Source organism: Adiantum capillus-veneris, chromosome 17 (genome assembly GCF_014529385.1).
Source record: "Adiantum capillus-veneris isolate H3 chromosome 17, ASM1452938v2, whole genome shotgun sequence".
In the NCBI taxonomy this organism is placed as follows: domain Eukaryota; kingdom Viridiplantae; phylum Streptophyta; class Polypodiopsida; order Polypodiales; family Pteridaceae; genus Adiantum; species Adiantum capillus-veneris.
In genome coordinates this window covers 127,387,695-127,413,723 of record NC_140947.1, presented here as the reverse complement: position 1 = coordinate 127,413,723, position 26,029 = coordinate 127,387,695, and the positions used below count along the sequence as shown (strand labels likewise).

At 48.9% G+C, this 26,029-nt stretch overlaps 1 protein-coding gene across 5 annotated transcripts in view; it reads right to left on the bottom strand.

Moving 5' to 3' along the window:
* The window catches only part of LOC147438048 (uncharacterized), a 93,525-nt gene that overhangs the window by 40,319 nt on the left and 27,177 nt on the right, over positions 1-26,029 (bottom strand). For 4 of the 5 annotated variants that reach the window (XR_015184922.1, XM_086487425.1, XM_086487424.1 and 1 more), the window contains exons 4-6: positions 19,556-19,723; positions 19,361-19,459; positions 12,815-12,925 (exon numbers count right to left, since the gene is read on the bottom strand). Coding sequence is in view for 4 of the 5 variants with exons in the window: in XM_086487425.1 (XP_086343551.1) it covers positions 12,818-12,925; positions 19,361-19,459; positions 19,556-19,723 (375 nt within the window). In the remaining variant the exon portion in view is untranslated. Of the gene's footprint in view, positions 1-12,465; positions 12,926-19,360; positions 19,460-19,555; positions 19,724-26,029 lie in introns of those variants that run through there. The other variant, XM_086487422.1, reaches the window with a different exon arrangement.

The window sequence follows — 26,029 nt, the reverse complement described above, 5'->3', positions numbered from 1 at the left end:
TTTAAAAAGTTGGAATAAAAGAGGAGTGTGCACTCTTCTAACTAGATGCACAAAAAAAGCTTGAAATAAGAAAGTATTTTTCCAATTGAAATCAAAGTGTGCACTCTCACAAGTAATTTCTTTTAAAAAAGGTGAATTTGGCAAAATGTTTTGCTCACTAAAAGAGCCACGTGCACTTTCCTAAGCTTAGGAAGGGTGCAACCTTCACAGCACCTTCAACAATCTCAAATGGCGCCTTCCCCTTCGAAGAGTGTATCGTGTTATTGTAGGAAAATTCCACCAAAAGTTAGATACTTTCCCCATTGAGTCTTCTGATCCGAGATATAATACTTCAATAAATCTAAAACCATTGAATTGGCAATCTCAGATTGCCTGTCAGTCTGCGGGTGGAAAGATGACGAGAACTGCAACCGCGTGCCAATGTTCTCCCAAATTTCCTTCCAAAACAAACTCGTAAATCTGAGGCCCCTGTCGGAGACAATCGTCTCAGGCATGCCATGTAATCTGATAATCTCGACCACAAACAGTCTCGCTAAGTGATCTGACTTGACTGTTTTCTTCACTGGAATGAAATGAGCATGCTTGCTAAATCTGTCAATAACAGTCCAGATACCATCGTGACCACTCTCTGTTCTCGGGAGATCAAAAATGAAATCCATTGCAATACTTTCTCAGGGGTGGGTGGGTATGGGCAAAGACTGTAACAATCCCTGTGCTTTATGCCTATCAAACTTGACCTTTTGGCATACCAAGGTACTTGCGCACAAACTCGTCCACATCCTTCCTAAGTCTCGGCCAAAAGAAGTATCTCTCTACCCCTTTCATGGTGGTAGCAATGCCACGGTGACCCGTAAAAGTCGGACAGTGGCATTTAGTCATAACCTTTTCCCTCAACAGCTGTGTAACGCACAACATGGTTTTCCTCATCAAGTAGGCATCCCGAATGGAATATCCCGCTATTGTCTCCCCATCCCGTATCCGTGTGAAAACATCTGCAAAATCCGGATCCGTGGCATACTGATCCACCATATCCTCGAAGCTCCTATGATGTATCGTGGCAATAGCCAAAACCAACGGCGTCCGAGACAAAGCATCTGCCACCAAATTCTTCTGTCCATGAACATGGACAATCTGGAAGTGAAATTGTGACAAGATGTTCGCTCATAGCATATGCTTTCCCGATAGCTGCTTCTGTGACAAGAAGTAGCGTAAACTCTGATGGTTTGTAAAGACAGTAAAATCCGCTCCGAGTAGGTAGTGCCGCCACTGAGTACGACCATGGATAACCGCCAAAAGCTCTTTCTCATAAATCTGTGGTCGCTTCCGGCCGTGAGAACAATCGGCTCTCGTAGGCAATGACATGGCCTTCTTGCATTAAGACCGCACCCAGACTACGACCTCAAGCATCACCATATACTTCAAATGACTTGTGCAAGTCCGGCAAAATCAAAACTGGTCCCGTAGTCAATTTCTCTTTCAAAGTCTGAAAGACAGTCACCTCTATGGGTCCCCACGAGAAAGGGACTCCTTTCTGTGTCAAGATATGCAAAGGGGAAGCAACCTCTGCAAACTTTCGAATGAACCGCATGTAGTATGAACACGGTCTCAAGAAGCTTCTAACTTCATTGACATTCTTCAAGTCGGGCCAATCACGGATAGTCTCAATCTTGGCCGGATCCATCTGCACTCCTGCTACTGAGACAATGTGTCCCAAAAAGTGCATCTCTGGTAGGAAAAATTCACTTTTCTTTGCATTAATCACTAACTTGTGATCTCGTAATGCCTGAAAGACCTGAAGCAAATGATCTCTATGTTGTGCCTCACTCTTGGAGAAAACAATGATATCGTCAAAGAAAGTGCCAACAAATAGCCTGTACTCTCGAAAAATCAAGTCCATCATCCGGTTAAATGTCGCAGGAGCATTGGTTAGGCCAAAAGGCATCACCAAAAACTCAAATAACCCAAAAGTCGTCCGAAAGGCTGTGTTGTAGACGTCTCTCGGTGCGATTCGGATCTGATGATATCCACTCTTCAAATCAATCCTGCTAAAGCACGAGGATCCATGTAATCTGTGGAGTATATCATCGAGCCTAGGAATCGGAAATCTGTTCTTGATGGCGATTTTGTTGAGAGCTCTATAATCGATGCACATTCTCTTAGATCCGTCTTTCTTCAAAACCAACAACACTGGAGAGCAATACGGTGAAGTACTAGGCTAGACAAGACCCTTTTCCAGGAGTTCTTTCACTTGGTACATAATCTCTTCGTTCTGTGCTCGGCTCACACGGTAAGGTGGCCGGTTCAGTAGTGTGCTTCCAAGTATCAGATCAATGGTATGATCTATAGGACGAGCGGGTGGTAACTCGCCTGGCAGGCCCTCTGAGAAGCAATTGGCATGAGAATGGAGAAAATCTTGGCGTTCTTTATCAAGTTCAAACATATTTGTCCTATCCTCATCACTCAACTCTTTCAAAAAGATAGAGTAAACAAACAGACTGGATTTCATTAATTTAGAAATGGCCGAAGCCGATACAATAGGGACAAACTCGCCCTTTAGTTTTATATCAAGTACAATGGTTCTGCCCTTCTCTGTAGTCAATGTCGCTTTCCTCACCCGATAGTCGACCACGGCGTTGTTTTTGTGGTACCAGGGAATTCCCAAGAGAACATCACAACCTTCCAAAGGCATTATGTAAAAGTCCTCATGCCCCAAATACCCCTGACAATGCAACCGAAGTATGCCAATGACAAGTGTAATGGTTGCGTCCCTGCCGGGTGCCGCTAGAACTGCCTCCGCAAGTGGTCCCATCCGATCGAGAGTGATTTCGAGCCGCGCCGCCTATTCCGGTGAAATGAAGTTGGTCTTGGCTCCTCCATCAAAGAAGATCAGGGCTTCTTGGTCTTCACTTTGCCCCAAGCTCGTTGCCCCAAGCTCGGCAAAGTTTTGTACTCTCGTCCACCATGCTGGGATCGATACCCACGCAATCTGGAACATGTCTTGTTTTCATCTTGCCTTTTCTTGCAGGCTCCTCAGCTGCTCTCGAACTCTCGGGCCTTTCGTCGTCCTTGTCGTTCTGTTCTTTCTGTGCCTTTTTAGGGCACTTCGCGGAGATATGTCCAATTTTCTTGCATCCGAAGCACTTCCCTTCCCTGATGACGCGAGCTCTCTCCTAAGGAGTAAGCTTGGGTCGTGCGTCTTTCTTTTTAGGGTTGCTCTTCCTCTTTCTACTTTCATTTTTTTGAAGTCTGTTCGGCTCTTTGTGTCATGATCTCATCGGTGGCATAGGTCAGACTGCGAGAGTGAATGGCAAAACCCGGTTTCGCATGACTCATCAACTCTTGAATAGAAGTTGACTTCTATTCCAAGCAGTGATCTCGGATCTCTATACAAGGTAAACCGCTAAATCTGTTCCTTGAACGAGATCTTCTTAAATGAAGAGGCGGGTAGAAAAGAGCTATAGAATCTCTCGCAATAAGCGTCCACCGTATCTTTCTTGGTCATCCGAAGATGGTTCCAAGTAGTTCGTATATCACGTTCATACTCTCGAGTCAGCCAAGAAGAAATAAAAAGCCTCTTGAGTTTCAACCATTTAATTGGCGCAGTCTTGCTTAATAGAAGCGTGGACCACCAAGTTCGAGCATTCTCCTTAAAGTAAGAGGCAGCTCTCCAAATCTTAGAGTGCTCTGAGTAACGCCCTCTCGCAAAAGCGATGTCAAACTGCTGTACAAAAGACAAAGCCTTCGAAGCATCTCTATAACCAGAAAACGTGTCGAGTTTAATTGACTGTCCACCTTCCTTAAACTCTTGGACTTTCTTGCTTTTGTCTTCCAGAAAGTCACACTGTTTGGCTTTGTAAAAATTCTTCTTCTTGGCATAAAAATTGTTGTCGTCAGAGTCTGAACTATCTGTAGACGAGTCCTCTGTAGAATTGTCACTCACTGGGCGAGATTTAGAATTCCTTGTCTTTTTCTTGCCCTTTCCGAAGCGTTGCTTTTTACTTCTCTTTTTGCCTTTTCGGTCTTCTTTGCTCGACTCAAATGAGCTAGAAGAACTATCATCAGAAGAAGAAGAAGAAGAAGAAGAAGAAGAACTGGGTACTCCTTCAAATCGAACACGCTTCTTCTGTTTCTTTGCCTTTTCAAATGTCGACTGACGACCCAAATAACCCGAGAAGTCAGTGCCTTTCTTCTGCTTTTTGCCGTGCTTTTCAGCTTTGATTTGCACATCAAAAAGCTGAGCAATTCGTGCATCAACCACCTCTTCTAATTCCTTCTCTATATACTTCTTGGGAGCAGGAGGTTTCTTGAGAGCGGGTTTTGGGGGTGGTGTTGTGGTTTTCTGCCACTGCGCGTGCACTTCCTCCAAAGAGGTCTTAATCATATATTTTGCCATTTTCGGGTCCTTGGCAAAATTAAGCATCATCTTTGTTGCGTTGCCGATCAATCTTTGACGCTCCATCTCTCGACGCTCCGCCTGAGTAGGCCGAGGCAGGCCATACTCCTTGCCGGAATCTTCGTTGTGATCCCTTCCCGCATCTCCGGATGCAAAGGGAGTAGATTAATCTTTGCTTGAAACCATAGGTGCCGCGGGAAAAAAAAAATCGGATCGGATTTCCCGTCGAAGAGAAATCGGTCATGCTTTGATACCACTATAACAGACTTGGGCACTCCAAGTCAAGAATCTACCGCGACAGCACCAAATAACCACTTCAAAACAGTTCACAGTTCACAATTTATTCGACACTGGCCCGACGGAGTTCCGTGCCTAGAGATATTGGCCCCAAAGACTGGCGCCCCTTTCGGTATTTCTTTTTGTATTAATCTGAGTTCAAAGTACAAGAGTGCGGGCAGGCGCTCACACTCAGACTCTGCGTCCAGATGCTCTGAGTTGTGAGAAGCCAACCCGCATATTTAAAGAGTACAAGGGATGCCAAAAGCGGAGGAGCTGCCCATAGAAACAGCCTCCAAAATAGGCTTTTAAAATTTAAAGCTCTTTCTCTCTCTCGAGCTTACGTAGAATAAAGCAAAGCCCAAAAAGACTGTCAGCGTAAGCTTTTCCCAGCGCAAACTACAGTGCTTTCCGTACGTTGCTGCCACGTCAGCCTTCAGCGTGATTTCCGGGATCCGTACAGTCAGGACAGTGCCGCGTCAGCATTTGGCGTACTCAGGGTGTGTGTGTCTCGTGGGCAGCCAGGTGTGTGTACCGGCAGCAGCCACATCATCACTTTGTGACAACGTTCCTCAGTTGAGACAGAGTCTAATCTCAGTGAGACAATTAGCAAGCTGTGGATGTTGGATGCTGCTTAGAGAGCCCGAAGTGCATGTATCTGAGGTATGAGATGGTTCAGTCTCGATTCAATTGCAGACATTTCAGCGAGAGACAAGACGAGTCTCTTTCGTGGATCTCCAAATTGCAATGCACATGTTTGTAGATGAGCACCTTCTGGGTGCCTACGAGGGGTCAAAGTCATAGAGAATCAATGATCTGCTTTCTTGAGAGAGAGATAGATAGATAGATAGATAGATAGATTTTATTATCGTCCTCGGAGGTCAAATATGACCTATGGGACCAAAGTTACATGTGATGTAGTATGTGTATGGCTGATGAGTGACTCTCGATGCTCCAAAATTGTAGTGATGAGAGTCGCAATGGAGAGCCCACACTTTGGCTGGGAGAGGAAAGTGTGTAGGTCCAAGTTATGGCTGAAAATGTGAGAAGCAAGTTCGGATGTGATCAAAAGCTGAGCACTCTAGTAGTGTGTGGTACTCAGACTCTCGAACTTGCAGTGAGCATAATGTGCACAATCGATTTGACTCTTCTCCATTGCCCCAACGCCCTATCTCGCATCGAAGGAAATGGGAGCTAAGCCGAATTGCTGCGATAGTGCGTATCGCGGACAAGGGAATAGGCTCAAGCATGTAAGTGTGAGTACGGTTTCCTCTCTCAGCGAAGAACATGGTTTTGTAGTTGGGGGCAATATAGGTGGTGTAATGTATGAAGCGTGACCCACCGGATTTCTCCCAAGCCGTAATACATTGGCGTTGTAGAAAAGCTTCATTCACTTGAGAGAGAGAGAGAGAGAGAGAGAGAGAGAGAGAGAGAGAGAGAGAGAGAGACAGAGAGAGAAATGAAATGAAATGAAATGTTATATTAACGTCTTCAAAAGGCCAGAGTGACCTATGAGACCAAAAAGTTACAATGTGGTGGATATGATACAAAGTCAGAGTAACAAAATGACAAAATGACAAAACAAATATGCTATGGAATCCTGGACTGCTAGGTGTGAACGGGGCAGAGCAGCTAGCTGGGGTAGGCAAATCACAAGAGATCCAGCATCGGTCGCAAGCGGATCTCATCAATCTCCTCCATGGTCAGTAGTCTGACCGGGCGTCGTGCATGTCGGGCCAAAGTGATCCGAAGCCTCTGGTGCAGCCTTCTTCGATACTGTGTAGTCCTCTGCAGTAGTGGGCGTCTGGATCTCCCCAGCTCGGTCGCCCAGTCGATCAGTGTGCCTCTGGTGTGAGGCGACGAGCTCTACTATGGTAGTGGCTCCTCCGGGTGTCCAGTGTCTGCTCTAAAGAAATCTGTGATGTGTCTCTGAGACTGGCTAGCCTCTCCTCTCATCAAGCTCTCTCTGTGTGGACGCAGCTCGAGTAGAAACAAACCCAAGCATCTCTGATCCTCGTACTGCATGACTCTCGAGAGTGGTCCAAAGCCCTCTCTGAACAAGCAGTGGAAGCGGCCTCGTATCTCGTAGTAGACGGGGCAGTGGCATGTGTAGTGCAACTCTGTCTCTGGCTCCATGCCACACAAGGGGCATGTCCTAGCCTCTGCTGGTACTCCATTGTATCTCCCAGTCTCGATCCGCATCTGGTGTGAAGATGTGCGTATCTGGCCAATAGCACATCGTATCCCATGAGACAAGTGAGTGTCCATGTATCTGGGCCTCACCACAAAACCGTCCTCTGTAAGCTGGAGAAGATGCTCTCTGTAGAAAGCCATCTTCGTGCCCACCTCCTGTGTTGGTTGTATCCATGTCTTCCTGATGTCTAGCTGAGCCAGGTCTTGTCGGATGAGCCTGGTGATCTCGGACTGTGTAAGAGTCAGAGAGGGTGCCTCTAATGAGCACTGGAAGGGGGGCAATCTGTCTATGCTGAACCCATGCGCCTGAAACCATGATGTCATTTCACCATACCAGCATGCTGTATCTCCCTGCATGGCTAACTGTCGAGAGAACTCAAGTGCAAGGCGGGCATATCTGTCTCTGGGAAGCTCCCACATGCGGTGTATAAAGGAGACAGATCTAGTAAGCGCCTCGACTACTAGTGGGGGGACAGCAAGCTCTACTCGGATAATGGCACGTGGTATTGAAGCCTTGGCTCTAATTAGCCGTGAGATCATAGAGACCAAAGGCTTCTCCATGTCCCCCCACCCATCAGTGCGACCTGTCCTCCCGTGATGATCCAAAGAAGGCCCCCATATCTCAGCTCCATAGAGCAATGCAGACGTCACTAAAGTGTCAAATAGCCAGAGCTTCGTCCGAGGCTCCTGAAACTAAACCTGTGAACACATCCTCTCCAAACTGCCCAATGCTACATGGGATCTGGTCAATCTAGTCTCTGCTGCTCTCCTCAGTGAAAATGTTGGTCCACTAAAAACCACTCCAAGGTAAGTGTAAGCATCTGTGTACTCCACCGTCTCCTTGCCGTATGTGAATGCGGGCGCTGACCTCCTCATCCATTGTGGGGTGGTATTAAATACCATGACCTTGGAGAGAGAGAGAGAGAGAGAGAGAGAGAGAGAGAGAGAGAGAGATGAAATGAAATATTAACGTCTTCAAAAGGCCAAAATGACCTATGAGACCAAAAGGTTACATGTGGTGAATGTAATACCAAGTCTGGGTACGAAAAGTACGAAGAATTGAAAAGAAAATAGTGGGTAGGGTAGGGTGGGGTGGAAGCTGATACAAAAAGGGGTGAAGGGGGGAAGGGGGGGGGGGGGGGGGGGGGGGGGTTGGGGTTTGATACAATGGAGCTCTTTGACAGTAGAGACATCAGTATCCAAAAGGCAGTAGAGGTTCAAAGTCCTCCATGGTAAGCACTATGTCGGGACGGCTCCTATGTCGCGCCACTATGGTATGGATCGTCTGTCGCAATCTGCGTTGATGTCAAGAGGGTCCCCTCATCCGTGGGCGACGGGACCGCCCCAACTCGATCGCCCGATCAAGCAGTATGCCTCTGGTGTTGCTATGTTGTGGGGGCTGCTCGAACTCCTCTATCTGTGACTGATAGAAATCTGTAATCTGCCGTTGTCGTTGGTTCTCTCTCATTGTGCCCCCCTTCAAAAGGTCCTCTCTGTGTCTGCGAATCTCCAGTAAGTATAATCCAAAGCATTTCTGATCTTGGTATCTGGGGGGGGGGGTTGATACAATGGAGCTCTTTGACAGTAGAGACATCAGTATCCAAAAGGCAGTAGAGGTTCAAAGTCCTCCATGGTAAGCACTATGTCGGGACGGCTCCTATGTCGCACCAGTATGGTATGAATCCTCTGTCACAATCTGCGTTGATGTCGAGAGGGTCCCCTCATCCGTGGGCGACGGGACCGCCCCAACTCGATCGCCCGATCAAGCAGTATGCCTCTGGTGCTGCTATGTTGTGGGGGCTGCTCGAACTCCTCTATCTGTGAGACTGATAGAAATCTGTAATCTGCTGTTGTCGCTCGTTCTCTCTCATTGTGCCCCCCTTCAAAAGGTCCTCTCTGTGTCTGCGAATCTCCAGTAAGTATAATCCGAAGCATTTCTGATCTTGGTATCTCATGACTCTAGAAAGTGGTCCAAAGACCTCTCTCAATAGACAGTGAAAGTGGCCTCGTATCTCATATTATATTGGGCAGTGACATATGTAATGTAGCTGTGTCTCGGGCTCTATCTGGCACTTGACAAATCCTGGACTCAGCAGGTACTCCTCTAAATCTGCTTGTCTCGATCTCTAGCTGATGTAAGGATGTGCGTATCTGACCGATAGCACATCGTATCTCGTGGGATAGATGAGTATCCATGTATCCTGGTTTGATCACAAAACAATCCTCCGTAAGCTGGAGAAGATGCTCTCTATAGAAAGCCATCTTCGTACCCAACTCATGTTAGGTTGTATCCATGTCCTCTTCGTATCCAGCTGAATCAAGTCCTGTCTGATGAGGCTGGTAATCTCTGCCCTAGTTAGGGGGATGGAGGGTGCATCCAGAGAGTACTGAAATGGGGGTAGCCGATCCATACTAAAGCCATGTAACTGAAACCAAGCTACCATCTCTGCATACCAAGATAATCTATCTCCCTGCAATGCCAGTTGTCACGAAGACTCTAGTGCTAATCGAACATATCTGTCTCTAGGGAGAGCCCAGATGCTATGCATAAATCAGACTGATCGTGTGAGTGCCTCCACTACCAATGGAGGAGGAGCGAGCTCCGCCCTAACAATGTCATGTGGTACTGAGGCCTTGGCCCTAATCATCCGAGAAAACATACACCAACCAAGGGCCTCTCCATACATCTCCATCCATCAGTATTGCCAGCTCTGCTATGATGATCAATTGAGGGGCCCCATATCTCCACTTTGTACAGCATGGCCAAAGTGACCAAAGTGTCAAAGAGCCAAAGCTTTGTCCGAGGTTCCTGGAACTGAACCTGCGAACATATCCTCTCAAGTCTCCCCAATGCTACATAGGCTCTGGTCAATCTCGTATCTGATGCACGTCTTAGGAAAAATATTGAACCACTGAAAACCGCTCCAAGATAAGTATATGCATCTACATACTCCACAGTCTCTCGACCATATGTAAAGGTGGGGGCGGACATCCTTACCCACTACACCATAGTGTTAAACACCATTACCTTGGTCTTACTAAGGTTCACAGACAATCCATTGTCATGTGCAAATACATGCAATGCATCCAAATGACGTTGCATCCCCTCTAGAGAATCTGAGATCAACACAATATCATCAGCATATAATAGCAACAGGATCCACGTCCCTACCAGCAGGGCACCTCTATCATCATCTACATATATCCCAAAGAGAGTCGGAGATAGGGGACAATCCTGCTTCACCCCAATTGTGGAGTGAACCATGTCGAACATGCCTTGAGTAGTACGTACCTACCCTACCACTGTCCTGTACAAAGCTAAAATCCCCCAAATCAGCTCTATGGGCACCCCCATGTCTTGCAATCTATGTATGAGTCTGGCTCGTGGCACTGTATCAAAGGCTTTGCGGAAATCCACAAAGCTACAATAAATCCTCCTGCCATGGTGTCTACCCTCCTCAATAATGGCTATGAGCGTCAAATTATGATCAAGAGTGGAGAAACCTCTCCTGAACCCTGTCTGTCCTGTTGCCCGTATGCCCTCTCTCTCTGCCCATCTACTCAATTCGCGCTCAAGAATTGATGCATATAGCCTAGCTAGAGTGTGACCAACCATGATGGTGCGGTAATTTCCGGGAAGCATAGGATCTCCCGAGTTGAAGATAGGCACAATCGTGGACATACTCCAGGTTTCAAGAAAACCCTCATACATGGCTCTATTAAACATCATAGCAAGAGGCTCTCCAAGCATATCTCTGGCATGAATGAAGTGCTCTGCTACTAGACCATCATGATCCTGTGCTCTTCCTCTCTTCATCCTGTCAATGGCTTTCCTTACCCTCTCAGCAGTAAAGAAAGTACATGTCTCTGGGTATGCTTCTGGAGGGTCAGGCAAAGGTGGTTGCCCCGATGTTGTATAGAGAGATGTAGCATATTTCCCCCATGTCTCTGTGGAAGTGATGACTCGCAGTGGAGAGTTCTCATGGAAAAGCCTCCATGCCTCACTAGAGTCTTGACTCATAAATAGCTGATACAGATCATGCTCTAACTGAGATAGGTGAGCCCTCTTCTTTCTTCTCACTGGGCGGTGAAAGAAAATCCATGATTGTCTATGTGTGGTAGTACCCATGAGCACCTCTCTCTGTAATCTGATCCTCGTCTCTCTACACTCCTCATCATACCAACTGTTCTGAGGCATGCTCCCAGATCGTCTGCGCGTAGGCTTGTTGTGGGGATATGCCTCTCATGCTGCATCATGGAGCGTCTCTGTCAAAATCTGGGTGAGCTCATCTAGTGGCCGTCCTGGCTCTTGAGTGCACAACTACATGTATATCTCATCGGTGTACACTAGATCCGTCTCCCTCATGAAAGTATACGGAGTATGTGTGGAGACCTCTCCCAATGTAGTTGTGCTGAACTGGAACGATAGAGTGAAAGACAAGATAGCATGATCGACTGCTACCCCAACCGGCCTAGTTCCCACCATGAAATCATGAAAGGAAGGAATGAGTCTTGGTAGAGCCATAACATAATCCACTGTACTAGCGCCATGCCAGTGTGGAAAGCATGTAAACCACCTGCTCTGTAGGGAATCTTTGTAGGCCATTCAAAATGGCCAATCCATGTGCAGTCCCCATATCAATCAAGTATTTGCCATACTCAGTGTGCTCCTCATCCTGTGACAATCTAGACAGTCCCATTTCTGTAGTATCAAGCTCCCACATCAACTCCTCTGAGGTATCATAGAATATTGTCTGGTGATGGGCAGTCCTGGCATTGGAATTGCCCAAGACAATAATGTTGCCTTCCCTAGAGAACTCCCATATATCATCATCCAACATAGAGAAGGGGGACTATCCTCTGGGTGATGCATATACTGACATACTAGGAGGGAAATAGCAAATAGCGATGTAGAGGTATCTGCCTGTCTCTGCCTGTAGTCTCATCCGCATATACCTAGCATGCTCATCCCTCCGAGCTATATGTATCAGAGGTTGTAATTCCTCCCTAAATAAGACTGCCACTCCGAGAGAGAGAGAGAGAGAGAGGCGCATCAAACAAAAGTCTTCAAAAAAATTTGAATGAAGGATACATCTCCCATATGAGAAAGTTATTACCAGTAAGGTTTAAAACCTCCTTTGCAAAATGGAAGAATGTAACAATCAAGATATAAAGAAAACATAATTTAAAAACCCCCTCTCAAGACTTCTCCAACTATGAAGTTTTACCTTTAGCCTTTCATGAGAGATGAGCAATGTCAAGACCCACCTCTATGAAACAAACAAAAAGCAAGGTAGGAATTTCATTGTATGATTCAAACAGTAAGATTAGGACTAAGATGAATGTTTTTTTGCTCATGCATGATGTTGCTTGTCAAGAAATATGTATCTATCACTTTGAATTCAACAAGACCTAAGAAATTCACTAGCAATAATAAGGAGACATGACCTGTGTACAACGCCCCTATATTACCCCTATATGCAAGACCATGCTTTGTGAAATCTATATTTTCTCCCTTTTACGACCCCCCTCTCTTACACTCACGTGATATTATACAGTAACCCTTCATGAATCATAAATCCCTTCGGCACCAAGATCGCATGGAAACCCATAACAAAAACTCATGATTAAAAATGGGCCATGACACTTGAACAAGTCATGGAAAAAGCTATCGATACACGAATTGCAGATGAAGCAATCAAACCTGTGTGTTGTCTTTTCAAACAACATCTATCTCATCTATACGATGTATTGGGCACAAAAAATAGATGTAACCACTGTCAATGGGGCTAGAGTGTACCAGTTAAGCATACAGTCAATCTCAAATTGAAAGACATGATTACTTGGTATCATTTCCTTGAGACTTGAATGCTCGATATATAAATATTGGGTCTGTCACACACTGTTGTTCCTTTGAACCCAATGAAAAGAATAGGTTTTGCATTATCTTACAGGTCAAAATAGTAGATGCCTGATCCAATCGAGCCCCTTGAGCAATCCCTTTACTGCTCCTGGTATTGGAAGGCCATCAATAGTGCTCTGTCCGGGTAATACAACAAGCACCTGCAAGAGACACACACACACTTAGCTTATAAAGCTTGCTAGCAAACCAAATATTTGTTTCATGCTGTTGATCGTTGATTTAATATCTCGTGAGACAAGATCAGGCAAATTGTACAAACGTCCATACTCCCAACTTACAAATAAAAAACAGGAGGAAAGAGAGTGGGAGAGATCACAACATTTACACAAACTTTTGTTAAATAGAAAGGAATAAACCACATCTAAGTAACAAGCCAATACATGGACTTGGCTTTCTTTGCCTTTTTATCTTCCCCCTTGGTCAGACACCGTGCACACTCTCAAAAGCACATCGACTATTTCGTTTTTGTCTTCCACTGATCTGGAAACAGACCTTGCCAAGTGCTTTCCCCTCAGTGTCCTCAGATTGCCCTGAATGAACAATCATTAAGCTCCTCTAATGCCACTGTAACCAGCAAGCCGTTGACGAGGAGATAGAAACACTGCAACAATACCAAACCGAGCCTAAACTGCAGACACTTGAACTTGAATCAGACAAAAGACAAGAGACACGGAGTGGTGGAGTTCCATTGCCACACGCATTGGCCTTTCAAATAGGTGCCCCTCAGCTTGGCCAATCCCCCTCGAATGGCACCCCTAGCCTTTCTTTTATAGGCATTGGTCCAAAAGCAATCCCCGAAAAGTGATTTTAGAAATCACAGTTATTTTAGCTAGTGCAAAAGCACCATAAGTCAACTGCTCATAAAAATTGATGCTCCAGAGCAGAAAGTCAACTTTCATAATTGGCGCCCCAAAAAGCAGGTCCCGCATCCACATGCCGCGTGACCCTTGTCCATACTCATTGTCACGTCATCACCGTGAATCACGGCACCTGGTGCACTGGGATTTGGGTCCAGCAGTTCGGCTCCAGCTGAGCTCTTGCTTTCCTCTTCGGGTCCCTCAGGTCACGCCACATCATCACTTTGTTACACTGCTCTTCCGCAGGTATCGTCATGCAGTCTCTTGAGCCCAACCTCTTCAGCCCTGAGATAGCTACTTAGACTCAACGAAGAACATAAACATGAAAGGCACAAGAGAGCAGCCCTGTCTGATAGATTTGGCCAATGAAACCCTCGGCCCGCTTATAATGTACAAGTAGTTCCACCTTTTATGTATCTGTGTTGTTACAACATTGTGCACTTTCACTAAACCCCCTCATTGACCATTAAGTCTATACATATCTTTAGATATCTGAATTCTTCTCCCAAATTTGGAAAGTTTCCCGGTGATAATGTTGAGTGCAAGGTAAGTTGCATATGTTCACAACGAACAGGACTGCTCACTGCTGCTGCGCTCGCCCCCACCTGCCTCCCCCCCCCCCCGCGGGGCCTTTTGTTTCTCCTGCTGTGTCTTCTCCTCGTCGGGTGTAGTCGGCGGCGGTTCTTTGGATTCGCTCGGCGAGATTCGCTCCAACAGGGACACTCCATTCTTCACCCTCATTTGCAGTAACAGACACAGATGGAAGCTCTTGCTCCGCCTTAGAGGAACTCAGATCAAGTCCCTTTGCCCAACCCTGCCGAGCCCACCGTCTGACTTGCTCTGTCGCCAGCAGAGCAAGCGAGCCTTGCAGCGGAGGTGGAGCGCCTTCAGGCCACCACTGTTATCTGTAAGATCATTGGCAGTCGACCTAGCAGAGGCGAGGTGCGCAACCTCCTACAGGCCCGTCTCTTGGCAGAGGTGGGAAAGATCATTGACATACACCTTCTCGAGCAAGGGTACTACCAAATCGACTTTGAGACTCCCTAGATGGCTGCCAAGGTCATCTCAATGAGCCCCTTAGCCAACCGAGCGGTCAAGTCTCATTTTCGACAGTGGCGCCATGGTTTGACCCAGTTTCAAATGTTCTTGCTGAGTGCACAGGCTCCTAAACTGGCTTCAGGTCTAGGCTTTAGAATTCTCACACCACACAAGGGATCTGGGTGTGACAGATTTGATACGGACACTTTGGCCACTAGCCAAGTTCAGTGTAACGCCACCAGATGTAGCTAGATGTAGGCACGTTGTGGTTCACTTCTTTGCAGACACTCAGAGTACCCCTTGCTATGTATTTGTACATGAGGATTCTTGGACAGAGGATGTAGCCCTACGGACTGCACTCTCTCCATGGGCCTTGGTTGGAGAGCTACTACAGACACGCTTGTCTCGGGGTCGCTCGAATGCGGATTACTCCCCATCCAAGCCTGCCTCGAAGATTGCAAGGCTTGTTGCTGTCGCAGCATCTCATTGATCCCGAGAGAATTGTCTCATGCCATGCTACGGTTCACGGGGCAGAGTTAGCAACTTGGGAGTGTCTATGTATGACTTTGAGGATCTCATATGTATGGCAGCATGCAGGCTTTGTTCGCCCCGTACACAGCCTCTCTTTCTCTAGTCTGATGAGAACAGGGAGCGTGAATCTATCGAGGATAGATAGCTTTTATGCTAGTGATCACATTTGTGACATGGGAGGATCAGTTTGCATTTTAGCAGGGACTACTTTTTCCGATCATGCGCCAGTGATTCTCACGGTGTCAGACAGGCACTCTAGTTGCAGTGTCATGCTAAGGATCCCAGAGAGGATTCTAGTGGATACAGAGCTCCGAGAGTAGGTTGAGGCCCTTTGGATTGAGAGTTTGGACACGCAAGGTACCTCCACTGCTAGAGTGGCCACTGGTCTTGCAAAGATTAGTCATTTCTTCCTTCAGAAGTCTGCAACTCGTTTGGCTACGATGAAGGAGGAGGAGAGGCGGTTGCAATGCAGCATTGCTTCTTTGCAGCAAATGCAATAGTGTCATCTTGGAAGCCCCTAGATGGAGAACCAGCTGCACCAGGCTCATCAGGAGCGATTACCGTTGAAGAGCGGTGCCACGAATTTGCCTTCCACCGTCAAGCATCTCAGCGGACCCAGATAGGAGAAAGAGTTATTGGCGAGTTTTTTGAGATGGTGGGCCCTCAACACCGCACCAATGTTAGCCAGTTAAGAAGGCCCGATTGGTCAGTTGCGATAGAGTACGAGGATATGCGTGCAGTTGCCACTGACTTCTACCATGAGCTGCTTTCAGCCGAGAGCCGGAGTTTGAGCGCCGAGATGCATGCAGAGAGCGGGTGTGGGCACAGATGCCTTGCTTAGTCACAGAGGAGGTGCTCTAGAGTCTTGAATGCCCCTCCAACCAGACAAGTTGCACAAGACTTTCAAGGCACTTCCACCGGGTAGCTGCCCAGGGGGGGGATGGTTTGATTCCCAGTTTCTTCTTGGAGTATTGGGAGATGCTTGGTCATGACCTGTGTAGTGCTTAACAACACATTTTTCATACTGGTGAGATGCCGGACAGTATGAGTGAGGGCTTGATCTTTCTTATCCCCAAGGAGGGAGGATCCTGGGACGAGATTCGGCAGTAGCGACCTATCACCATTCTCAACTCAGACTACAAAATCTTAGCAAAGGCTCTAAGTTTGAGGATCCAACCACTGCTAGAGAGTATTATACATGAGACTCAGACAGGCTTTGTCAGAGAGAGAAGCAACCTTGACAACATCTTCACTTTGTGGGAGGCGACTACCCTTGCACGCCTCAGAGGAAAGGATCTTGTGGTATTCCTCCTCGATTTTGAGAAGGCATATGACAGAGTTAACTGCAATTTCCTTGAGGGCACACTGCGACGGATGGGGTTTTCAAATGCTTGGATTAGGGGAGTGTCAACTCTCTACAGGCCGACTCACAGTCAGGTGCTTCTGGCAGGAGGAAGAGGGGACCCCTTCATGCTCAAACGGTCGGTCAGATAGGGCTGCCCTCTTGCCCCTTTCTTGTTTCTCTTCTATGCTGAGGCAATGAGCAGATTTCTGACTTCACAGGAGGTTGGTCTGTGAGGACTGCAACTGCCTATTAGAGGAGAGGATCTCTTGGACGCTAAGTTTGCAGACGACTCAAGCATGTATTTGGAGGGCCAGGATGCCAACTTGCACAAGTGTGAGCAAGCTCTTGAGGTGTTCTGTTGTGCGTCGGAAGCATTGGTCAACTGGAGAAAGACAGCAGCTTTCTAGGTTGGCAGTGCTCCCACGCTTGTCTGGTCGCCTAGTGAGGGTTTTTGGTGGATCCCCCCAGGGACACCTATACAATATTTGGGTTGTCAGATTGGTTTGGACTTGACCCAAGAGCAGCAAATAGCTCCTCTCCTCCTCTCCACTAGGAGGAAGCTGCTTCATTGGAGCTCAGCACGGCTCTCTCTTGTTGGCTAGGTTGTAGTGGTCAACCAGGTGCTCTTGCTACTATATGGTACATTACGTCTTGCTGGAATTTTTCTTTCGAGCTCTTGCATAAGTCAGTTGGAGAGGTTGATTAGGAACTTTTTGTGGTCAGGGCGTGATACACAGTCAGCTCGGGCCAAAGTCTCCTGGCAGGTCATTACTCTACCTTGCTCTCAGGGAGGGTTAGGGATCATCGACCCAACACGACAGAGTAGAGCCCTCCTTCGGAAGCTTGCGATAAGAGTTCTTCCAGGGATGGAGCCCTGTAGGGAGCTGTTGCTACATCGGATCAATGCTTGAGTCCCTCAGGCATGCGGCCCATGGAGCCCTTCCATACAGTGAATTTTCACAGAGATGCGCAAAGTAGGCTTGAGCAGGTGCTGGGAGGACCCCTTTAAACGAGCCTACTTAGAGCCTAGGAGCAGCTGCGGAGTGGCCTAAGGCCTCGAGCAGCATCAGCCCACTTGCATTCAGGAGCGTTTGAGACAGCCACTTGTTTGGAACCATACGGTCTATACCCAGCAAGGCCACATGGTTGATAGCAAACCTCATGTTTTGGGGGGGGCCATGGCAGAGTGACCAGGCCTCTCTCTTGGGGAGTGGCTACAGTTTACGGGACTTTCTGAGGAGATTCAGAGCATCCAGCTTCGGGGTATGAGGGAGGCACAGAGCATGTGTCAGGACATCGCAGAGGCTATACCAGCGGAGTGGCTCACCCCTCTAGAGTGACAGCTCCCCGTTGGATGAGAGCCTTCACACGCCTGGAGGTCCTCATTGCAGTTAGGGCCTGCTCAGACACAGGTTCTTGCAGGTTATTTGAGATTCAGGGAGAGGGTCGTCTTCACAGTGTCGCTGTTGAGGCACCAAAGGTGACTAAGTGCTGCTTTCAAAGGATTTGAGTGGTCTGCATCAGTGGGAGGACTTGTGTCATAGACCTCGACCCGACCGACCTTGAGTCAGGACCCTGGCGGCTCTGGGCATGGGAGAGCCGCCCTTTGACATGACTGCAGTGGGACCCAGGAGAGTGGTTTTGGCGAGACCCCTTTGCTTCTACCGATTGCGCTGGGACCCCGTCAGTACACAGGTCGGCTGGGCCGACACATATTGACCCCACAGAGAGAGGCCCGTCCAACGGCAACGACTCACTGGCAAGAGGAGGGGCTCACGTCCGAGTTCTTGGCAGGGTTTTGCCTGTGGGACAGTAGACAACCGAGGAGAGTCACCATGTTTCAGTGGCTAGTTGCACATCAAGCTGCAGTTGGGAGTTGGTTGGTACACAGCGGCTTCTCAGCAGCTTGCGCTACTTGTGCCCACCCACTTGAGACTCGGCGTCATTGCCTGTGGGACTGCCCCATAGCACAGCAAGTTTGGCTACGGATCCTTCGGCGAATGCTTGCATTGCCTACAGCCAGTTAGCACACCTAGGGGACTGCAGCGTGGTCCACACTCACTGGCCCTGCACTCAGTTTTGAGATAGCTTCAGTCAGCAGGATGATAGTGATCCAGTACACTCCAGTTTGCCACAGAGCTTACTCCTCAAGAGTGGAGCAATGAGAGAGAGTGGTGTTGGGAGCTCATTTGCGGCCTGACACTGTGGTTCATTTGGCGAGCCCGATGTTTTCGCAACTTTGAGGCTCGCCCTTTTCCGCCAGTGGAAATTGTTTGCGACATCTGGCTGGAGCTAGTCCATACACTCAAGGACCAGTTTGAGAGACTTCAGGGCAGCTCCAACTGCATGAGGGAGCGCCGCGAGGCCTTCTTGCAACTTTGGCGCCTAGGACCCTTCTTCACCATGGTTCATGTCACACCGAAATGGCAGTACCATTCACCAGTGTGGCTTTTTCCTCCTCTCATTTCCTGATCTAGCCCCATTTTACATATCTTGTTTTTTCATTGGGAGAGTGCTGATGTAGCCCTCTCTTGTAGGGGCAGATTGTAGCCCTTTTGGCACTTTTTTTAGTAATGGAAGGATCTTTTCTTTTGGGGGGGGAATGCTGATTGCACATCACAACAAGCAAATAAAGTGTTATGTAAGAATTAAACAGATATAAAATTTGCATGTAATAAGCTAACAAACTGTTAGCTGACATTAGCCTAAATTCTCTAGTATGGCCTGACATGAGCAACTCGCTGTTGAAGATTTTGCAGCAACTTACACAAAAACACAACACTCAGAGCTCAATACACCCTCACCGTCAGTTTTCGACGACCCCAAACAAGAGCGTCATTGTGCGATCTATGATAAAGGTCAATTCGTTTGGCTCCCTTTATGGCGCTGCCTCTATCTTCAACCTGTACAAAATGAATAGCTATTCTGAACCTGGATCTTCTCTTTCTCTCTTTTCTTGAAAGGCGGGAAGAAAGGAAGGCAAATATTTGAGAGGGTACCTCCCCCCAGCCATAGCCAGGAACAAACATACGTGTCCCAAAGGGATAGAAATCTGTGTCTGCAGCAATGGTTCCGTGCCTTGGTAGCAACTTCCATGGTAACAACACACGACTTAACAGCTTTCGATACTGCATCAAGCTCAACTTTGAAAAAATAGGCGGACGAGCCTGCAAATTCAACAGGAAAACATAAGACTCGGTTGAATGAAAAACGAAACAATAGTTTGTTTAAGCTGGTCCAGTGCATGGCACACTTCTATCATTGGGTTTTCCAGGTGCTCTAGTTGTCAAGCGAAGCAAATGAAACAAAAAGAAAACTTACACAAACAAGACCTGGTGGTAAAGAATAAGAAAGCTTCCTAGTCCCCAACAATATAGAAAGTAAGAAACAAAAAGCAGCATGCTATTTTAAGACAAATCAACCCTACCGCTCATGCAAGACTGGCCATTTTGGAGATGTACAGACTAAATAGGTACAAATATTGAACCTTTGTAATTTATTCCCTGGTTTAAGCAGTCCAAGAAAGCTCCTGGTTTAGAAAGGGACACACTTAGCTCCTTTTCTCATCGGTCGCTATTGTAATCAAGCATATCGAATAAGTTAAACTACCATGATCAAGGGTATTGAATAAATTAAAAGCTCAACACTTAGCAATGTCTCTCCACATGGTAGCTACCTTACTGTCCGTGCTTTGTATCTTAAAAACACCAACTCCATCTAAGCAGTTGGCTCTCCACCTCCTTTGGAAGTGGCAGGAAGAACAGCAATGCATATAAATCCACCAATGAGAGGGTACAAATCACCTCCGTAGCAAGGCATACAGTCCATTAGGGCGAAGGGGTTAAAGAACTTCAACGGTTTTATCCCAAGAAGCACGCCACAAATAAGCAATTTGGCCCTCCAATCTCAGAAGGCTCACACTGCCAAACCACTCTAGCTCATGTGTCACGTGTCACAAGCGCCATTGGATCCTGCCCAGAGAAAAACACACAGCAATCGCCCCATTTTCCTCAACCACCCAGCGTGGTTTTCCACAAAGAGTTGGGTAACTCTTACGAAGGCATCAAGCATTTCAAATAATAGTGATTTATAGACGATACGCTCCATATAGCCACCAAGCTTTTCCTGGACACCTAAATCGCCATTTAATATTTGGGAATCAAGCTTTTGATGCATTCCTCATACACAATTCAACAATTAGCATCCAGTTGGGAGGGGCAACCTTGTTTGTTGGTGTAGAAAGATGTTTTGGCAAATTCACGGTAGATTGCTAGGGTTTATATCCATATTTAAGAGTCGTCCCTTGTCAAAAAGAGAGTTTCTTAGACCTAGTTTAGAGAAATCAAATGACGCATCTGAAATTCTTCCATAAGCCTTAAAAATATTGAATCTCAACGGACGTTTTGTCATATCAACACAGGACGGTTTTAAATTGTCATCTGACAAATGGATCGAGGTTGCCAAGAAAGGAGAAGGCAAAGAGATAACGTCCGACCTCGCGCTTGCTGCTGCTGCCCCCCTCGCACCCCACCCCCCCCCACCCCAGCGCTGCCCGCTGCCTTGCTCCTCCCCCCCCCCCCCCCCCCCCCCCACCCCAGCACTGCTCGCTGTCCACCCTCCCGCTGCCCTGCCCTGCTGCCCCCTGCCCCGCGCTGCCCCTGCCCGCCCGCTGCTGCCGCCCCCGCCATTCCCACTCGCTGCTGCCGCGCTATCGCTTTAGCCCCCCCACCCCCGTTGCCCGCTGTGGTTTTTTCTTCGCCCAGTGAGCTACTTGCAATTCGGCCCTCCAGCACTGCGTTAGTCATTGGGGCAGTGTTTTGTGCGCCTCATTGCAGCATCTTCCCGTTGCCTTCTTCTCACGCCACAGCAGTAGACACAGATGGAGGCTCCAGCTTTGCCACAGAGGGACTCGTCAGAAGCCCCTCGCCAGACCCCGCTGAGCCCACCATTCGACTTGCTCTCTCGCCGACAGAGCAAGCGAGCCTTGCCGCAGAGGTAGAGCGATTGCAGGCGACTTCGGTCATCTGCAAGATTCTCGGCACCCGACCTAGCAGAGGAGAGTTGCGAGACCTTCTCCAGGCCCGCCTTCTCGCAGAGGTGGGCAAGATCTTGGATGTCCAGATTCACGGACGGGGTTACTATCAGATCGAGTTTGAGACCTCCGAGATGGCGTCCAAGGTCATAGCTATGAGTCCACTGGCCATCCGAGCATCACGCGCCCACTTTCGACAATGGCGACATGGTTTTGACCCGGCTTCGGATGTTCTAGTAGAGGAGGCAGACATCCCCATCTCAGTCTGCTTTCCGGGTTTACGGAGGGAGTACTTACCACTTCTTTCTAGGATTGGCTCCGCCATTGGGACTGTCCTGGAGACACCTCGTACGGCAGCATCAGTAGCTGCCAAGGCGGCAGGCATCCCCACAGTTCGAGTTTTGGTCAGAGATACCCACACGCTCCCGAAGGTTATCCTTCTGCCTCGAGTGAGTGGGAGTTGGTTTAAACAGAGTGTGGAGTACTCGGGCCTCCCGAACCAGTGCTTCATTTGCCGACAGATGGGCCATCTAGCGAAGGCCTAACCACGGAGGAGGCAGCGACCTGCACCACAGCCTCAGCCCCAACCTGCCAGGGCTGGCCAACGACACAACGCACAAATGCAGAGCCACCCTCCGAGCCTGGGGCTCCAACGGAGGAGGGGTGGCAGCAGGCCCGTGGCCGACGACGCCAAGGGCCACAGCGTCAGCTTGGCCCTCAGGTGCCTACTCAGCAGCAGTGGGTTCCCACAGGGAACCGCTTGGTCCTCTTGAGCAGGAGGAGATCCCTGCGCCAGCCCCCACCTCCGCTTCACCCTCGACAGCCGCTCCCCCCCCCCAGAGTTTCCCCCCTCTTCCTCACCCTCCCCGCCTTCTGCTCTCGTCGCCTCTCCACCTCGCCCCTCTACCTTTGTCGCCCCATCCCGCCCCTCTTCTCCTCCGCTCCCCCCAGCTCCTCCACTTTCTCAGTCGGCTCAGGAGACTGGTCCCTCTCCAGCGGCTAGGAGATCTCTTGGCAGCACCTTTGCCACGAGTCGCCTAGCGAGAGAGGGTCAGCCCTTCTTGTGGCCCCCTTTGCAGATTCAGACATCCTCCCTTGCAGTTGTCCCTCGTGGGCTGACGAGCATTGACATCCGACGCCGTTGGGACTTCTTCGACTACGGGTTCACTCGTTTTCTCGGCGATTCCGCAACAGACCATGAGGCAGCCTGCTTCAAGGTCCATGTTTTGTTCCTCGCCGCTAGGGGGACAGAGGCCTTGGACTCAGCAGTTGGTTTCTCCTTTCCCCTTTGTGGTAGAGCCGAGACAGAGTGGTCCCTCGACTCAGTGGTGGGATGGTTGCATACACAGGTCTTAGAGTTCTCTCACCACATGGGCGAACTTGGAGTTACAGATTTGATGCAGACTTTGTGGCCATTGGCCAAGTTTGCGGTGACACCCCCAGACTCAGCAGGATGTAGGCACATTGTGGTGTACTTCTTTGCTGATACGCAGTGTTTGCCTTGCTATGTATACATTCATGAGGACTCCTGGACAGAGGAGGTTGCTTTACGCACGGCTCGCTCTGCTTGGGCTTGGGCTAGGCACTCACTGCAGCAGTCACGCCTATCTAGAGGACGCTCGGATGCGGATTACTCCCCATCCAAGCCTGCCTCGAAGATAGCCCGTCTTGCTGCTACGGCAACATCTGTTCTCTCTCGCTCCTCATGAGGATCGTCTCATGGAACGTGCAGGGACTAGGTGGGCCCCAGTTTCAGCGACAGCGGGGCCGATTGCGTCAGGAGCTTCATCGTTGCCTTGTGGGAGGAGAGATTGATCTCCTTATGCTTCAGGAGCACCATCTATGTGAGAGCCGCATTCGGCGGTGTGGTCAGATTTTGCGTGGATGATATGGTACCTTTTGGTCAGCTGCTTTTGGACCTGGAGGCATCCATGGTGGGGTATGTATGACTATTGCGGACTCATTGCAGCAGGCCATTGTGGGCAGAGGGATTATTGTGCCAGGCAGGGCTCAATGGATTACTATGCAGGTAAAGGGTGGCCTTGTGGGCTTCCTGAACATCTATGCGCCCAATGTGGCGAGTGCTCGTGCAAAGTTTTGGTCACAGATTGTTGAGTCTTTGCCGCAGGCCGATCATTGGTGTATAGGAGGGGACTTCAACATGTTGGAGGACCCTTCTGACAGGATTGGTGGCAGCCATGCTACTGTGCATGGAGTCGAGTTGGCAGCTTGGGAGAGGTTGTGTATGACTCTGAGGGTCTCGGATACATGGCAGCACTCTGGTTTTGTGAGGCCCCCAGACAGTCTTGCCTTCTCTAGATCAGACCGCAGAGTGGGAGGAGTGAATCTATCGCAGATAGATCGCTTCTACACTAGTGACCACTTCAGTGACTTGGGGGGATCAGTGGGCATCTTGGCAGGGACATCCTTCTCGGACCATGCACCAATGATCCTCACGGTGGCAGACAGGCAGAGGAGTGGGAGCACGATGCTTCGCATCCCAGAGAGGGTCTTGTTGGACTCAGCACTCAGAGAGAAGGTAGAGGCTCTCTGGACAGAGGGCATGGACAGCTTGGTCTCACCTGCAGACAGAGTGGCCTCGGGCCTAGCTCAGCATAGCCACTTTTTTCTTCAGGAGTCTCTGGCTCGCCGGGCTGCAGCGAGAGAGGCGGAGCAGCGTCTCAGACGAGGCCTTGCTTCACTACAGAGGATGCAGGAGCAGCATCCAGACAGTCTATGGTTGGAGGAGCAGTTACAGCAGGCTCAACAGGAGCTTGCTAGCACAGAGGAGAGGCGTCATGATTTTGCCTTTCACCGACAGGCATCTCAGTGGACTCAGGGGGGTGACAGAGTGACTGGTGCTTTTTTTGAGACAGTGGGACCTCGGCACTCGCATGCTAAGGTCATTCAGTTGAGGAGGCCCGATGGGTCAGTTGCTTGTGAGCCTGAGGATATGCATGCAGTTGCTACTGACTTTTACCGTGAGTTACTGTCGGCTGAGCCTTAGTCAAAGCGGTAGGATGCATGCAGGGAGCAGGTTTGGACATAGATGCCATGTCTTGTGACAGAGGAGATGCGCCAGAGGCTAGAGATGCCACTTCAGCTTGAGGAGCTGCACACGGCTCTTAGGGCCCTCCCTCGTGGTAGCTATCCAGGTGAGGATGGGTTGACTCCCAGCTTTTTCTTGGAGTACTGGGACCTTCTTGGCCCAGATCTTTGTAGTGCTTTTCAATACATTTTGCACACAGGAGTGATGCCTGACAGCATGAGTGAGGGCCTGATCTATCTCATTCCCAAGGAGGGTGGCTCCTTGGATGAGATTCGACAATGGCGCCCCATCACCATCCTCAACTCAGCCTACAAAATTCTTGCCAAGGCTCTGAGTTTGAGGATTCAACCACTTTTAGAGAGCCTTATACATGGGACTCAGACAGGTTTTGTCAAGGAACGCAGTATCCTTGACAACATCTTTACTTTCTGGGAGGCTTCTGCCATGGCACGGCTCCGTTGTGAGGACCTTGTGATTCTTCTTCTCGATTTTGAGAAGGCATACGACCAAGTTGACTGGGACTTTCTAGAGGGCACTCTCCGCAGGATGGGCTTCTCAGATGCTTGGATCAGAGGGGTGTCAGCTTTGTACAAACAGGCTCACAGTCAGGTGCTTTTGGCAGGAGGGAGAGGTGAGCGCTTCATGCTCACACGTTCGGTCAGACACGGTTGTCCTCTTGCCCCCTTTCTCTTTCTGTTCTACGCGGAGGCGATGAGCAGATTTTTGGTGTCACAACAGGTTGGTCTTCGGGGCTTAGCACTCCCTATTCGGGGAGATGAGCTACTGGATGCTGAGTTTGCCGATGACTCAGCCTTGTACTTAGATGGCCAGGAGGCCAATCTTCACAGATGTGAGCAGGCTTTGCAGACCTTCTGTTGTGCATTGGGCGCATTGATCAACTGGAGAAAGACAGTGGCTTTCTCGGTTAGTAGTGCTCCTGTGCCAGATTGGATGCCAGGAGAGGGTTTCAAGTGGATCCCCCAGGGACTGCAGTTCGGTACTTTGGTTGTCAGGTTGGTTTGGACTTGTCTCCCGAGCAGCAAATTGCTCCTCTTCTCCTGTCCATCAAGAGAAAGCTGTTACATTGGAGCTCAGCACGACTTTCGTTGGCTGGTAGAGTAGTAGTTGCCAACCAGGTGCTCTTGGCGACTATGTGGTACATCACTTCCTGCTCGATCTTCTCGAGTTCTTGTATAAGCCAGGTAGAGAGGCTGATCAGGAACTTCCTTTGGTCAGGACGTGACACTCAGATGGCCCGAGCCAAGGTGGCTTGGTCAATCATCACGCTTCCTTGTTCTCAGGGAGGGCTTGGGATCATTGATCCAGCACAGCAGAGCAGAGCCCTTCTTGGGAAGTTCATAGTCAGAGGACTTCTTCCAGGTGAGGAGCCCT